The sequence below is a fragment of the Oncorhynchus mykiss genome, chromosome 5 (assembly GCF_013265735.2).
Source record: "Oncorhynchus mykiss isolate Arlee chromosome 5, USDA_OmykA_1.1, whole genome shotgun sequence".
In the NCBI taxonomy this organism is placed as follows: domain Eukaryota; kingdom Metazoa; phylum Chordata; class Actinopteri; order Salmoniformes; family Salmonidae; genus Oncorhynchus; species Oncorhynchus mykiss.
In genome coordinates, this window is record NC_048569.1 from 68849963 (window position 1) to 68867594 (window position 17632).

Below are 17632 nucleotides of genomic sequence, written 5' to 3' on the forward strand. Positions count from 1 at the left end.
CTAACCCAAGGCATTCAACTGATAAGGGGGCCAAGGGGCCAAACAATTGTATTTAAATATCTATGACTGTAAACGTAGTGAGGAGATTTAGCTAATATGATAACTCTTTCCAATGATTGAAAGGCGGTAGGAGAGCTCAAGGAGTGACAAGTTCACTTCACAGCGAAGATGTATATGGTCTGGCATTTACAGGATGTGGTTCCAGATTCCTGCGGTTATTAATCACTCTGGTACATTACCCACTCATGATCATTTGTTCTCCTGATTTGTGACATTATCACTTCACATTTCCATCAATCCCGACAGGCCTGTGTAATTAACACAACCAGTGACCTTTATGGAGCCAGATCGCTTGTCAATATGCCAGAAAATAATATACTACTTGTCATGAACAGAAACATTCTAAATATGTCAAATTGAAAAGTCATTAAGAACCAAATTGCATGGTATGTTAAGTGAATAACAGTATTTCTGTTGACATCAAAAGCTGTCATATTCGCTTTGCATCTATGAAGACAATAGCAACGCAACCACCCAAGCTTCTACCCATGAAAACCTGTCCCTCAACTTCTCTAAACGGTGCTGTATCATCCAGCCTGGTCACACAGCTTGGTGCTGTATCATCCAGCCTGGTCACACAGCTTGGTGCTGTATCATCCAGCCTGGTCACACAGCTTGGTGCTGTATCATCCAGCCTGGTCACACAGCTTGGTGCTGTATCATCCAGCCTGGTCACACAGCTTGGTGCTGTATCATCCAGCCTGGTCACACAGCTTGGTGCTGTATCATCCAGCCTGGTCACACAGCTTGGTGCTGTATCATCCAAGCCTGGTCACAGCTTGGTGCTGTATCATCCAAGCCTGGTCACACAGCTTGGTGCTGTATCATCCAAGCCTGGTCACAGCTTGGTGCTGTATCATCCAGCCTGGTCACAGCTTGGTGCTGTATCATCCAAGCCTGGTCACAGCTTGGTGCTGTATCATCCAGCCTGGTCACAGCTTGGTGCTGTATCATCCAGCCTGGACACACGACATACAGCTTAGTGACATGTGCACAGTGTACACACTTCTTGTTGCTTATTTGTCTTAATTATTTTTTTCTGAAAGGGTAGGCATCCAATAAGAACCTAATGGGAACCCAAGTTGCAGACACTCATTGGCTCACCTACAGTTACCCCTCCGGCTGTGCGCAAAACAACACTGTCTCACAATTCCCATGACGATATGATATAACTAAACGAATCAAACACTGAAAGGTAACTAAACTAGTATTGTTAAGTAAACACGGTGGGAGTCGAACACATTCCTCATATGATGTGACTAAGACAGACAGGCAACCAGCCAGGCCTAGTGCTGAGGAACATGAGACAATCTCAGGTTTTAATCTACTACAACACGCTGCTGGAGATGCCTTTCATCTTAGAGACAGTAACCACTTTGTGACCATTTCTTTCTTTAAACCTCTATCCCATCAACAAGAGTGAAAGGTCTAAAGATATGTCGGTGAGAGAGAATGTGTACTGGTAGTCAGTCATCTCCCAATGACAAGTTGACGCTAAGTATTGAGCACATTGGTCTGAGCCTGATGGCACGTCTTCCCACTTCATCTCTTCCAGACTGCTGATTAATGAGAGGTTTAAACAGTACAAAGAAACAGGGCATTGAGTCATCTGTATTCACTAACAACAACTGTATGCCAAAGACAACATGGTCTAGTGTAGTCAGCTGAGGGGAACTACCTGTTTAAAGGGTCAGACAAAACTAGAATGCCGTTCTTTGTTTATTTGATGTTGAGTAAATATCTGCTAGAACGGGAGAATGATAAAATCCATCCATTTCGACACATAAAAGACAGCATTCATGAGGTCAGGTAAATGTCTGACACAGAGGGACCCCAGCCATACTGTCCCAAGATTCCTGTCCTCACATGAAAGAATACCGCTTCTGTTTCGCTGCTTTCTTCTCAGAGTGGAGCTTGGAATTTGTTTGTCGAGTTTCTATTGGATTAAAACGGCAATGGACAGAGAATGGTGAAAAAGAGAAGAGTTTGTATCCTGCTCCCATTGTGAAGATCTTAGGCACAGTTAACTAAAACCAAATGGGAGGGAAATTAATTGTGCTTCGCCCCCCTGCCCCAGACAAAGGGCCTCTCAGATGTGTGTTCCTAGCCTTGGCCCTAAGTGGAGCTGGTGGCAGTCACAATGCATTCCGATTTGTCTCCGCGTGTCCCCATTTAGCTCCAAGACAAACTATGGCATAATTCTATGAGAACGGCTCAAATGGCACAATAATTGTCTCCCTCTTTGCCTCTGATTAAACAAATCATGGTATATTTCAGTGGCCATGGCCTAATCATGGCTTACATTTCAAACATCTACTCCCCCTTAAATACTCTGTTCTTCTGTGTGCTTTCAGAGTTCCTCTCATCTGTACCTCATCCTTGATGTCCTCTTGCTGCTGAGCTGAGAAGATTTCCATTGCACCCATTAGCCTCATCATCAACTCATCCACTGTTGTATTGCCTTCAAAAGAATAATAAAAAACAAGGCATTACATTTTTTTTCTTCGCACAAATACTTACTATTTTATCATTACAGAAGGGTCAGAGTAAATTGCTAAATTATAGCTATAGTTAAGTATAGCTTCATAAACCCCTCCCTTTATCCAGAACATAAAATAATTGTTGACATTCATTACCTTGAATAACATTTAAAACTTCATTTGATGTCCTCTTTCCCATGACAATAAGGAGCAGGGGGAACTGATCGGTCTTGTATGTCCGAATAGTCTGTGCCACCACACTGCCAAAATGCCTCGTGCAAATGGTGAGTAGTCTAGGAAAGGAAAAGACAGGACGGACATTTTTCACATGAACAGCACTTGAGAGGTACACGGCTCATACCATTAAGGACGTTAAAACCAATTCTGCCTTTTCTTCCAGGAGACGTCCCTGTCTAAATAGGCCTAGTAGACAAATTAGTATTCCCCACCAGTGGTGATGAACTGATAGGGCAGAGAGGATTTCTTATTCCATTACAAAGACAGAACTTTAAATTAACATTTCACTAGAAGGAAAAGGCTAGCAGGCAGGCCCTTGGCGCTCACTGTAAATGTCATAATATTAATGAATTGCTATAGAGTGAATGCAAATACAGATTATATTTTTTTGCTCGCCTTTTAATAAGATCCACTTTAATAACTGGCTGGCAAAATACAGGAGTAATGAAATGGGTGGAGGATGAGGTCAGAGGGATGGAGTGATTGGTCTGGTCGGGGGTGCTACTCATTAATCATGAAATCAAAGTTGAGAGTGTAGGTTGCATTACTTTTCAAACTTTGAGATGGAACAGCATCAACTCAACACTTAACCATGGGAAGCATTAGCACCAATCTCCAATCAGCATTCCAGGAGAAACAAGGTCATTTCAACCACAACATTACTCTTTCATTTCACCAGGTAGGCCAGTTGAGAACAAGTACTCATTTACAACTACGACCTGGCCACAATAAACCAAAGCAGTGCAACAAAAAAAACAGAGTTACACATGGGCTAAACAATAATACACTGGAAAAAGTCTATGTACAGTGCTTGCAAATGTAGTAAGATTAGGGAGGTAAGGCAATAAATAGGCCAGAGGCAAAATAATTACAATTTAGCATTAACAAAGAGTGATAGATGTGCAAGTAGGGTGCAAAAGAAAAAACAAATATATAATAATATGGGGATGAGGTAGTTGGGTGTGCTATTTACAGATCGGCTGTGTATAGGTACAGTGATCGGTAAGCTGCTCTGACAGCTGATGCTTAAATAAACTCTTACGCAAAATCTACACCAAATAGCTCATGTACAGTTGAAGTCGAAAGTTTACATACACCTTAGCCATATATATTTAAACTCGGTTTTTCACAATTCCTGACATTTCATCCTAGTAAAGACTCCCTGTCATAGGTCAGTTAGGATCACCACTTTATTATAAGAATGGGAAATGTCAGAATAATAGGAAAGATAATGATTTCAGCTTTTATTTCTTTCAACACATTCCCAGTGGGTTAGAAGTTTACATGCACTCAATTACTATTTGGTAGCATTGCTTTTAAATTGTTTAACTTGGATCAAACTTTTCAGGTAGCCTTCCACAAGCTTCCCACAATAAGTTGGGTGAATTTTGGCCCATTCCTCCTGACAGAGCTGGTGTAACGGAGTCAGGTTTGTAGGCCTCCTTGCTCGCACACACTTTTTCAGCTCTGCCCACAAATTTTGTAAAGGATTGAGGTCAGGGCTTTGTGATGGCCACTCTGATACCTCAACTTTGTTGTCCTTAAGCCATTTTGCCACAACTTTGGAAGTATGCTTGGTGTCATTGTCCATTTGGAAGACCCATTTGCGACCAAGTTTTAACTTTGACTGATGTCTTGAGATGTTGCTTCAATATATCCACAATTTTCCCGCCTCATGATGCCATCTAATTTGTGGAGTGCACAAGTCCCTCCTGCAGAAAAGCACCCCCCCGGTATGACGGCTGCATGGTCCCATGGTGTTTATACTTGCGTACTATTGTTTGTATAGATGAACGTGGTACCTTCAGGCATTTGGAAATCGCTCTCAAGGATGAACAAGACTTGTGGAGGTCTACAATTTTTTTTCTGAGGTCTTGGCTGATTTTTTTGCGATTTTCCCATGATGTCAAGCAAAGAGGCACTGAGTTTGAAGGTAGGCCTTGAAATACATCCACAGATACACCTCCAATTGACTCAAATTATGTCAATTAGCCTATCAGAAGCTTCTAAAGCCATGCCATCATTTTCTGGAATTTTCCAAGCTGTTTAAAGGCACAGTCAACTTAATGTATGTAAACTTCTGACCCACTGGAATTGTGATACATTGAATTATAAGTGAAATAATCTGTCTGTAAACAATTGTTGGAAAAATGACTTGTGTCATGCACAAAGTAGATGTCCTAACCGACTTGCCAAAACTATAGTTTGTTAACAAGAAATTTGTGGAGTGGATGAAAAACGAGTTTTAATGATTCAAACCTAAGTGTATGTAAACTTTTGACTTCAACTGTAGTTGATCATGGGTTCTGACAATGTGGCTGACCAGTCTTTTGACCATCCAGCTGTGGTTAAGGAGGGGTTCTCCCCATGACACAATGAGGATGTCCATGCCCCGTCCTTGTCCCTGCTCTAGGGGGCCCTGAAAAGGCCTCAACACAGCCAGGCCAAAACAATGGAGAGAGGTAATTCTAACCTGTTACCAAGGTCTTGGGAACAATCGCCACAGCCTTCAGAGAAACCCAATCTTAATTCCCATATTAAACACAACCTCCTTTGGTTCCAATCAAACACCGTAGGTAGGAGTCAACCCAACACCTTTCTCTTACAACTACCATACATAGTGTACTGCTGCTTAATCTTTTGACTAACTCCGGAGTAACCCTAAAGAGCAGAAATGTTTCTATAAAATGGTTCGCAGGTCAACATTTATTGGGATGACTCATACTGGAGGCTGCTCTGCATAGTGGTCACTAGCTGGCACAGCTACAAAGTCAGTCAATCTGGTTTTAAACCTAACCACATTGCTACAGTAACCCTAATGCCTAACACTAACCTTTAATTTGCACACATTTTTACGATAGACAATTTTGACATTGCATCTGGGCCATCTTGCGGAAATCACCCAGTTCTGCCTCCAGGGCAAGATTCATGACAATAAACATCAACCTGTATATGGTGCACAATAACAAGTACTGACACAGCATCACAAATGAAGGGTGAAAATCGTGTCTGAAGCGCAGGAAGTAGAAATGAAACCAAGGAATAAGGTCAATAAGGTGAGCGGTTCACTGCAGTCTCTTTCAGCCATAACATATCTTAAAGAATGTATAGCTTTGCTTCTCACAAAATCCTTAAGGGAGTTATTTTTTTCTAACTACTGGAAACACCTGGTCCTTGAATATCAGGTCATGGTTGGTTTGGTAATGAGAGTGACAAGCTTCTAATTCTGCTCACTCTCTTCCTCTCCACATGGCAAAGTGTTAATGTTTCCCTGGACTGTCAGGTTCACTTATTTACATCAAAGTCATGCATGAGATGTTGAGAGACTGCTGCAACTTTACATACACTCCAGTGAGCATACAACAAACTCTCAGGTGTGCTTTAGTCAATCACGTGGAATAGGAACCGGATGCTACACAGAAACACAGATACTCTGCGCAGACATGTTTTGAATGGAAAATAGCACTTCTCAGGCGATTCTCACGTTTTGAATACAGTGCTTCTGAACAAGTCAGATGAGTGCATGACACTTTTACTGGTAATGTGCTCAATTACGAGGAGTTCAATACCATTATTGATCGGTACAGCACCGTATGATAAATTAAAATAGATGAGATGTGGTATGAAAGTATGCAGTCAAACGCAAAAAGCATGGAATCAAAAGCTAACAACTATCTGAAAGATGTAGTGTTGAGTATATTTATTCATAATTCAGTTCAATACTAGCTGTGCATGAGGCTCAGTGTCTGGTATTTCAGAGACATTTTGCCATAGGCAACAATTACATTGGCACGTATTCGACAGGTCTGGTTTTATGCATCATTTTTCACTTAACTAAAGGATACGCTTTGAGGCCCTATGAGTTAGAATACCTTCTTTATAGCCACTGTGACTCATGCCAATCACCAGTCACTCAGGATCAACCTACGAGCGTGAGAATGTGGGAAAAACGTGTGTGTACGTACATACGTTAGAGCAAGTAGCAGTGCACATTATGAAAAGCTCCAGATGTTGCCTGCCTTTAATCTGCAATAAAAAGGCTCAGCTGGGGCAAAAAGCAAGAACCAAAAGGGAGAAAGGGTGCGGAATGAGGGAAAGTCAGTGTCTGAGCCTTTCCCCAGTCTTTCTTAAACGCCTCCTACCAGGGGGTGGGCTTAGCCCTGAAGTCTAGTGGAAGGAAAAGCTAGGGCCTGCCCCGGAGCAAGAGGCTGCTGCTGGGCCCCAATCAAACCTCCCTCTGGTTACCGGCCCTCTCTACCATTCCCCACATCACACCTGGGACGCTGCCCCATTCTTGCCCTTGGCTAGGGGAATACAGCATGGCCAGGGAGGGTCAAGCCTGGCTTTGGGGTCAGGAGTTGAAGGCTTGAGAGTATTGTTGAGTATTGCTAGTGCAGGGAGTCACATACTGAGACAGGCAGGACATTGGTGGAAATAATGGAATTGGGTTGTGAATTGCTATGGAGGAAAGATGAAGTTGGGTTGATAAGGCTGCCATGTCATGAGCGCCCTCAGCCTTGGGGAAATAGAGATGTTCTCCCAGGCAATGCAGACTTCATGGGACCTTCATTTCTAACATTGAGGCAGATTAGTGAAGATTGCCCAATTGGGGCCTCATACTGCAAACACAACTGCTTTTGTTAGCACACATCCCCCTCCCCTCACCGATGAAGAGGGGCTTGAGTTAAAGAGAAAGAGTGGTGCGGAGCAGGGGATTGGGGATGATTCTCAGCTATTAAGATGGCATCCACTTGTCAGACAATCTGATATTCATTTTGTTTTCAGGGCTACAGCGGTGGATTCCTGAGTTGTGATGAGGGCATAGAGTACTCATACATACCTGGCTTTGTTAGCTTCTTTAGTGACATCCCATGCCCATGTGATGAAGTTCTGGCTCAGATAGGCCACTATGGAGTCTGCACACATCATCTGGGAGCAGAAGACGTTGCTGAGCACACTCTCGTCATTGTGGAGGTAGATGGCCAGCAGTTTTCTCTGTGGAAATGGACATCAGAGAGGTTCATTAGCAGAGGTGTGTGCGGATTGAGAAGCTAATGACCAACCAGACCCTGAAACACAGGGTGAGAAAAGTGTCCTTGCGCAGAGTCTGGTCCTTGCTCAGAATTGAATCATTGAAGGGAGAGGTTTTATACAGCTTTCACACGTCGCTCAACAGGAGACCGTGAGTAAAGCGATTGCTTTCACCGACAGCAAGGCCAAACCAATGAAAAGCAAAACACACAAAATCAAATGAACAGGGAGTATATAAAACTTCCTTTGAGGGGGCTGATGAGAAAACAAAAACAGACAAATCACTTAATTTATTTTACACCAAATGCCACTGGCCTTCTCAGGTTAGCAGCAGGGGTGGGAAATATCGACGAAGCTCTAAAATCCAAGGATATCGACACCGTCATATGATCGACAGATTCTCAGGACTCACTGACAACTAATACATTTTTAAAAAACACCTACAAACAGAAAAGGTTATCTTGGGTGGTGTAGGAAATAAAGCCCTCTAAATTACATAACTCACAAATTTCTTTCTGACCCCCTACATTCCTTGCAAAACTCAAGGGGGTGATTTCTCAGGAGCTGTAGCTACATACCAAAAGCAAAATAAGCACAGGCAGAAAAGTGAGGGAAAGTTAAAAGAAAGTTGTGCTATATTGTGGCCTGTGTCGAAAAGGAGTGGGAGAGCACTGCTGTGTTTGCTCAGCGATTAGAGGTTTAGAATAAGCTCCCCGGTTCCTAGCGGGAAGGAGCTTGGGGCTCATTCAGTGGCCCAATTGAACGCCCTGAAAAGATTAAACACTCATGCTGAGAAGACAAGCAAATGCAGCATTGAGAGTGCCCCCCCCTCCTTCTCAAAAAAGATGAAATAAGACACACGCACACACCCTTGCACTCATTATCTTATACATACATACGACGCACACACATTCGTTCCTCTGCAACTTGTTTTAAGTCTCCAAAAGGACATTTTTACAAACAGTAGGTTCAAAAACATACATTTTGTAAAGAGGGAACAACCCCTCTCCTATAATAACATTCAATCACCAACTCCCTCACTTTACTTAAACTGTCTTTCCCTCTCTTCTCCAACTGTTCCATATCTTCTTTCCTAATGCTTTCCTTAGCAAGGACAAATCCCCTAAAACTAATTTACTAGGTTCAACCTGGGCTAGAAAGTGACCCAAAAGGCCCTCTTTCTGGTGTGAATCCTCCCACCTGTTCACCATACAGAGGGGAGGAGAGAGTAAAGAAACGAGAGAAAACCGATCTGTTCTGTGAGCCAGACTGAAGTGATTTTCACATAGCACCCTGTCAGTGTTCACTTCTCTGTCACTCCGTCTGTCCCTCTCCTAGTGTAGACTAGAGCATGTGAAACAGGTAGCCGTTGGCCAGGAGCTGGGGGAGCAGAATGGGCTCAGCTCACATCCGGATGGTCTTTGTGTCCAGCCTGGACCGTATGATTATCTGCAACATGAGCAGGAATTCTACACAGGTGTGCCACTGGGGGGATGAATAGAATGACAACCGAAAGATGCAGTAGACCAGTCAGAATAAAACGACTCACAAAGTTTGTGAAATGTTGAACTCATCTCATCTTTAACCACACCACTCAGACACAGGTTGCGATAATGCAGCACGACTCCAGTGAAAAATACAAGCATTTGTTTTGTTCGACAAAAAGTTTGTGAAAATACACCTGCTTGATAAGCATGGCCCTGGATAAATACACTACCATATGTAATTTGTGCCAGCCATCCGTTTTCATTAGTCTCATTCAGTTTATGCATTAGTGTTGTGAGATAACGTTTTTAATTATAGCCAGTGTTGGGGAGCAAAGAAGCCGGGGGAAAGTGATCATCCACAGTAGCCCAAAGAAAAACAAACACTTCAAAATGAAGACCTCAAATTACTGCTCCCCTGCCACACACACACACACACACACTGAGAACACAAGTTCGGATCAATAGTTTAACAGATGGTAGGTACATGATTGAAATGATTGAAAAATACATTTTGTATTAATAGTAACCAGTTCTGATTTCATTTTTTTAAGGTGCCATAAACTTGTCAAATTTTAGTGAAGACAAAATAGCACACAATTGTCAAATTGAATGTAAAGCCGCAATATGTAACTTTGTGGGCGACCTAACCAAACGTACATATAAATGTGAGTTATAGACCTGAGTCTAAGAAGCAGTAGATCTTCTCTAGGTACACTATTCTATGCTCCCTGTTCTTGCATCTTTTACTTTTGGACATCAGCTTCAAAAACAGCTGAAAATAAAATATTTTGGGTTATTGAAAATATATTTGACAGTGGTTTAGATGGTACAACAATCAACATTATACATTGTTTTGTCACATAAGCTGAAATTAGGCGAACTATTCAAATTTTTGCAACCAGGTAATGGCAGAAAGATTTATACATATTGCACCTTAACATAATAAACCTCAGTCTTTATACACATGAAACTATAATAGTCAAAATATTCAGCTGGGCATCAGTTCATCTGACTGGAAGTGTTCTAGTAGAAACAAATAAAAACAATAAATGGGATCACTTTCACCTGAGCAGGGAGAGATGGATGAAAATGTGTTTATCCATTCCCTACCCATGGTATCGATTTCTCCTCTCTCCCTCTCATTGCTCTTTTGCTAAACTACGGGGGATTTAAGCGGATACTCGAGTGTGATAAAACCCTCACCCCGGCACTGCTATGAATTTTGATGTGTGCCTTTGTGTGAGTGAGAGAGCAGGGTTACTCCGATTAACCGCACCGTTAAGGGGATTTGAGGGGAGCCTTGGCAGTGATGGGTGGCCTGTCTGAAGGGCCTTACTGCTGATCCTCTGGAGGGCTCAGGGGCCCAAAGCATTTTCATTAAGGCTGGATTGAGGCGCATCTCTCCCTCCAGAAACGCTTCATCAAATGTAGTGTTTTACTTAGTGATTAGCCCATCAGACATTGAGTGTGACAGATTCCTCTGCAAAATCTCTCCCTGGGCCCTCCTTCCCCTGAAACCTGCATCATACCAATATCCACTACAAAAAAATATATATTTATTTATTTAATTTTACCCCTTTTTTGTGGTATCCAATTGTTTTAGTAGCTACTATCTTGTCTCATCGCTACAACTCCCGTACGGGCTCGGGAGAGACGAAGGTTGAAAGTCATGCATCCTCCGATACACAATGATACACAACCCAACCAAGCCGCACTGCTTCTTAACACAGCGCGCATCCAACCCGGAAGCCAGCCGCACCAATGTGTCGGAGGAAACACTGTGCACCTGGCAACCTTGGTTAGCGCACACTGCACCCGGCCCGCCACAGGAGTCGCTGGTGCGCGATGAGACAAGGATATCCCCACCGGCCAAACCCTCCCTAACCCGGACGGCGCTAGGCCAAATTGTGCGTCGCCCCACGGACCTCCCCGTCGCGGCCGGTTACGACAGAGCCTGGGCGCGAACTCAGAGTCTCTGTTGGCACAGCTGGCGCCAATATCCACTAAATTAACAGCTAGTTGCGATGACAAGAGAGGAGAGATTTAGACCAATTTCTTCAAGAGGGAAGAGGGAGGTGGTGCTGGTTGGGGAGGGGTGTTTCAGAAGTTGACACCCGATGGTCACAGTGAGTCAGATGTGTGTTTCTCCCGTCTCATCTCCTCTAAGGATACAGAGAGAGAGTAGGGGGTCAGCTGCATGTGTCCCTTCATATTGGTTTATTTTCATTGACACAATGTACAGTCTCCAGCTGCACCACAGAGAGCTCAACGGAGAGGGGGCCATACTGAGCTGGCTTAGGGAAGAGGATATCAGCTGGGAGGCAAGCCGAGCCTCTGCCTCACGGTCTAAAACCCCCCAAACATCTTGCTGTGTTCTCCCATTCTAATAAGACAGTAATCCACACAAGCTGTCAGTTGATACAACCCTCCTTAAGGACAAAGCAGAAAAATGAAGAAAAATTGTGGGCTAAAAATAAAAGTGACAGCTGTCATGATGAAAATGTAATGAGGTTTATGAGAGGAATCAAATGGTGGCTCTTTTTGAACAAACACTCCCACCTTTAGATGTAAAAGAAAAGACAATGGTAATTTACAGTGCCTTCAAAGTGTTCACACTCCTTATTCCACTTTGCTGTGATGCAGCTCGAAGACACAATACCCCATAATGACAAAGTGATTTTTTTTATTTTTATAAATGTTAGTAAATGTATTGAAAATGAAACAGAAATACATCATTTACAGAAGTATTCATACCCCTTTGCTATGATACTCCAAATTGTGCATCCAATTTCCTTGATCATTCTTGAGATGTCACTACAACTTGATTGGAGTTCACCTGTGGCCAATTCAATTGTTTGGACATGATTTAAAAAAAGAAACACCTGTCTATGTAAGGTCCCACATTTGACAGTACATTTCAGAGCAGAAACTATACCATGAAGTCCAAGTATGTCTGTAGATCTCAGAGATATAATTATGATTAGGCATACAATACAAGTCAAAAGTTGACACACCTACTCATTTAAGGGTTTTTCTTTATTTGTACTATTTTCTACATTGTAGAATAATAGTGAAGACATCCAAACTATGAAATAACACATGAAATCATGTAGTAACCAAAAAAAAAAAAAAGTGTTAAATCAAAAATAAATTTAAAAGTAGCCACTTTGCCTTGATGACAGCTTTGCACACTTCGCATTCTCTCAACCAGCTTCACCTGGAATGCTTTTCCAACCATCATGAAGGAGTTCCCACATATGCTGAGTAGTTCTTGGCTGCTTTTCCTTCACTCTGCGGTCCAACTCATCCCAAACCATCTTAATTGGTTGAGGTCGGGTGATTGTGGCGACCAGGTCATCTGATGCAGCACTCCATCACTCTCCTCCTCTGTTAAATAGCCCTTACACAGCCTGGAGGCATGATGCCCAAACCAGATGGGATGGCGTATCGCTGCAGAATGCTGTGGTAGGTATGCTGGTTAAGTGTGCCTTGAATTCTAAATGAATCACAGACAGTGTCACTAGCAAAGCACCCCCACACCACCTTGTCCATGCTTCACAGTGGAAACCACACAAGTGGGGACCATCCTTTCACCTACTCTGCATCTCACAAAGACACGGCAGTTGGAACAAAAAAAAAAATCTACAATTTGGACTCATCTGACCAAAGATGTGAAGCATTTATTTGGGCTCCACTTTCTGAGGCTGGTAACTAAGAAATTGTTAGCTCTGCAACAGAGCTCTGGGTCTTCCTTTCCTGTGGTGGTCCTCATGAGAGCCAGTTTCATCATAGCGCTTGATGGATTTTGTGACTGGAATGCAGCCAATAACTTTGAAAGTTTATTCAAGTAGAAACAGAAACACTTAAGACACACCCTCCCCCTCAGCCCACCTTCTCTTTGCTTATTTGAGCTGTTCTTGCCATAATATGGACTTGGTCTTTTACCAAATAGGGCCATCTTCTGTATACCACACCTACCTTGTCACAACAACTGATTGGCTGAAATGCATTAAGGAAATCAATTCCACAAATTAACTTTTAACCTGTTGGATCTCTAGGGGCGCTATTTCATTTTTGGATAAAAAACGTTCCCGTTTTAAGCGCGATATTTTGTCACGAAAAGATGCTCGACTATGCATATTCTTGACAGTTTTTGAAAGAAAACTCTGAAGTTTCAGAATCTGCAAAGATATTGTCTGTAAGTGCCCCAGAACTCATTCTACAGGCGAAACCAAGATGATGCGTCAACCAGGAAATTAGCAGAATTTCTGAAGCTCTGTTTTCCATTGTCTCCTTATATGGCTGTGATTGCGCAAGGAATGAGCCTACACTTTCTGTCGTTCCCCCAAGGTCTTAGCAGCATTGTGACGTATTTGTAGGCATATCATTGGAAGATTGACCATAAGAGACTACATTTTCCAAGTGTCCGCCTGGTGTCCTGCGTGGAATTCGGTGCGCAATTGCCAGCTGCTTGTACTTTTCCATTTGATATAGGGGAGAAACCATGCGTCCAAGAACGATATATCAATGAAGAGATATGTGAAAAACACCTTGATGATTGATTCTAAACAACGTTTGCCATGTTTTCAGTCGATATTATGGAGTTAATTTGGAAAAAAGTTCGCGTTTTGAGGACTGAATTTTCTGGTTTTTTTGGTAGCCAAATGTGATGTATAAATCAGAGCTATTTCTAATACACAAAGAATCTTTTTGGAAAAACTGAGCATCTGCTATCTAACAGAGTATCCTCATTGAAAACATCAGAAGTTCTTCAAAGGTAAATTATTTTATTTGAAGGCTTTTATGTTTTTGTTGAAATGTTGCGTGCTGGATGCTAACGCTAATGCTAACACTAGCTAGCTACTTTTACACAGATTATTGTTTTCCTATGGTTGAGAAGCATATTTTGAAAATCTGAGATGACAGTGTTGTTTACAAAAGGCTAAGCTTGAGAGATGGCATATTTATTTCATTTCATTTGCGATTTTCATGAATAGTTAACGTTGCGTTATGGTAATGAGCTTGAGGCTGTAGTCACGATACCGGATCCGGGTTTGGGAGATCAGAGAGGTTAACAAGGCACACCTGTTAATTTAAATTCCAGGTGACTACCTCATGAAGCTCGTTGAGAGAATGCCAAGAGTGTGCAAAGCTGTCAAGGCAAAGGGTGGCTACTTTGAAGAATCTCAAATATAAAATATATTTTGATTTGTTCAACACTTTTGTGGTTACTACATGATTCCATGTGTGTTATTTCATAGTTTTTATGTCTTCACTACTATTCTACAATGTAGAAAATAGTAAAAATAAAGAAAAAACATTGAATGAGCAGGTGTGTCCAAACTTTTGACTGGTACTGTATATCTGGGGAAGGGTATAAAACAATTACTAGAGTGTTGAAAGTGGCCCCCACCATTGTGAAATAAACTTACAAAATATGGAACTATCTAGACTCTGCCTAGAGCTGGCCATCCAACCAAACTGAGGAACCGGGCAAGAAGGACCTTGGTCAGGGAGGTGACCAAGATGGAAGCCACTGCTGAAAAAAAAGGCACATGACAGCACATCTGGCGTTTGAAAAAAATGCATGTGAAAGACTCAGATCAGTAGGAAAAAGATTTTGTGGTCTGATAAGACAAACTGAACTCTTTTGCCTGAACACAAAGCGCTGTCTGGAGAAAAATCAGGCGCAGCTCATCACCCGTTTAACAACATCCCTACCGTAAAGCACGGTGGTGGCAGCATCATGCTATGAGGATGCTTTTCAGAGGCAGAGAGGTAAGGATAGAGGGAACAATCAATGGAGCCAAATACAGGCAAATCCTTGATGAGAACCTGCTTCAGAGTGCAAACAACCTTAGACTGGGGAGACAACAGGACAATGCATACAGCCAAAGCAATGCTGGAATGCCTTCAGAACAAGGATGTGAAGGTCCTTGTGTGTCCCAGACAAAGCCCAGACTTAAATACCATTGAAAATCTGTGGAAAGAATTGAATATTGCTGTTCACCGGCACTCACCATCTAACTTAACAGAGCTTGAGAAAATCTGCAAGGAAGAATGGGAGAAAATTCCCAAATCCAGATGTGCAAAGCCGATTCAGAAACACTAAAGACCAAAGCTGCAATCTCGGCCTCCCGAGTGGCGCAGCGGTCTAAGGCACTGCACCGCAGTGCTTCAGGCGTCACTACAGACCCAAGTTCGATCCCAGGCTGTGTCGCAGCTGGACGTGACCGGGAGACCCATGAGGTGGCACACAATTGGCCCAGCATCATCCAGGTTAGGGGAGGGTTCGGCCGGCCAGGATGTCCTTGTCCCATCGCGCTCTAGCATCTCCTTGTGGCAGGCCGGGCGCAGCACACTGACTTCGGTCGCCTCTGACATACTGGTGCGACTGGCTTCCGGGCTAAGCTGGCACTGCGGCTTGGCAAGATCGTGTTTCAGGGGTCGCATGGCTCTCGACCTTCGCCTCTACTAGCCCGTATAGGAGTTGCAGCGATGGGACAAGACTAACTACCAATTGGATATCACAAAATTGGTGAGAAAAAAAAAGTTTAAAAACAACTAAATGCCACCAAAAGTGTTGACTCGGGTGTGAATATTTATGTAAAAGCAATATTTCAGCATTTTTCAATAAATTCGCAAAATTGTCTTAAAACATGTTTTCACTTTTATTATGGGGTATTGTGTGTAGATGGGTGATAAATGTTTTAACCTCTCTGCGCACCGAACCCGTTGGCGGGATTAAATTCGACAACATACGGTGATCGCTACATAAATAGTCATATTAAACAATCATGACAATACAAGTGTCTCATGTTTCGAAAGCCTAGAATCCTGCTAATCCAACTGCGTTGTCAGATTTAAAAAAGGATTTACTGCGAAAGAATACGATGCGATTATCTGAGGACAGTGCCCCATAAAAATAAACTATTTCAACCAGCACAAGTGTAACAAAATCACAAATTGCGATCATTTTCTGTTTGCAATCCCAATGCTCATTGTTACACAATTGATGGTATTTTGTTTGATAAAATAAATTTTTATAGCCTAACACGAAACATTTTGTGAACCGCTTGTGTCGTGAATTCCGTCTCATTCGATGTAAATACACACACTAAATGTGACTTTTCCAGTCATGTTTGGTTTCATTGCAATCAACTGGTTTGTTTGTAACACAACCAAACTTGATGGGTCATTTCGCGGGACATATTGACTGAAAAAAAAAAAAAATTTTAAGACAACAGGTCTTAAATCATTGTGCACCAATGATATAACCGCTGTTTCGTTGATTGACTGTATTTTAACCCAATGACCACTGATCGTCTTGAAATCTAGCTGGGTAGACAGCCAATGAGCTGAGGTAAACGACAATATGTAATGGTTATGTGTTGGAAGACCAACCCTTGTAGTAAACTCCGGCGTAAAGAGGGTCATTCGCCATTGAAGATTCATACTGGAAGAAGCACATGTTATGCACAGCACTTTTTTGGTGAAGCGCATCTTCAGCTGTTTATACACTGCTTTACATAGTTGAATGTGCTGACAACAAAATCACACAAATTATCAATGGAAATCAAATTTATCAACCCATGGAGGTCTGGATTTGGAGTCACACTCAAAATTAAAGTGGAAAACCACACTACAGGCTGATCCAACTTTGATGTAATGTCCTTAAAACAAGTCAAAATGAGGCTCAGTAGTGTGTGTGTGTGTGTGTGTGTGTGTGTGGCCTCCACGTGCCTGTATGACCTCCCTACAACGCTTGGGTATGCTCCTGATGAGGTGGCGGATGGTCTCCTGAGGGATCTCCTCCCAGACCTGGACTAAAGCATCTGCCAACTCCTGGACAATCTGTGGTGCAACGTGGCGTTGGTGGATGGAGCGAGACATGATGTCCCAGATGTGCTCAATTGGATTCAGGTCTGGGGAACGGGTGGGCCAGTCCATAGCATCAATGCCTTCCTCTTGCAGGAACTGCTGACACACTCCAGCCACATGAGGTCTAGCATTGTCTTGCATTAGGAGGAACCCAGGGCCAACCGCACCAGCATATGGTCTCAAAAGGGGTCTGAGGATCTCATCTCGGTACCTAATGGCAGTCAGGCTACCTCTGGCGAGCACATGGAGGGCTGTGCGGCCCCCCAAAGAAATGCCACCCCACACCATGACTGACCCACCGCCAAACCGGTCATGCTGGAGGATGTTGCAGGCAGCAGAACGTTCTCCACGGCGTCTCCAGACTGTCACATGTGCTCAGTGTGAACCTGCTTTCATCTGTGAAGAGCACAGAGCGCCAGTGGCGAATTTGCCAATCTTGGTGTTCTCTGGCAAATG

General features: G+C 42.9%; 1 protein-coding gene across 1 annotated transcript in view; it reads right to left on the reverse strand.

The window, feature by feature from the left end:
• The window catches only part of faf1 (Fas (TNFRSF6) associated factor 1), an 81218-nt gene that overhangs the window by 19548 nt on the left and 44038 nt on the right, over positions 1-17632 (reverse strand). The window contains exons 13-15 of the mRNA XM_021604036.2: positions 7618-7772; positions 2697-2833; positions 2433-2521 (exon numbers count right to left, since the gene is read on the reverse strand). Coding sequence (XP_021459711.1) covers positions 2433-2521; positions 2697-2833; positions 7618-7772 — 381 coding nt within the window. The remainder of the gene's footprint in view (positions 1-2432; positions 2522-2696; positions 2834-7617; positions 7773-17632) is intronic.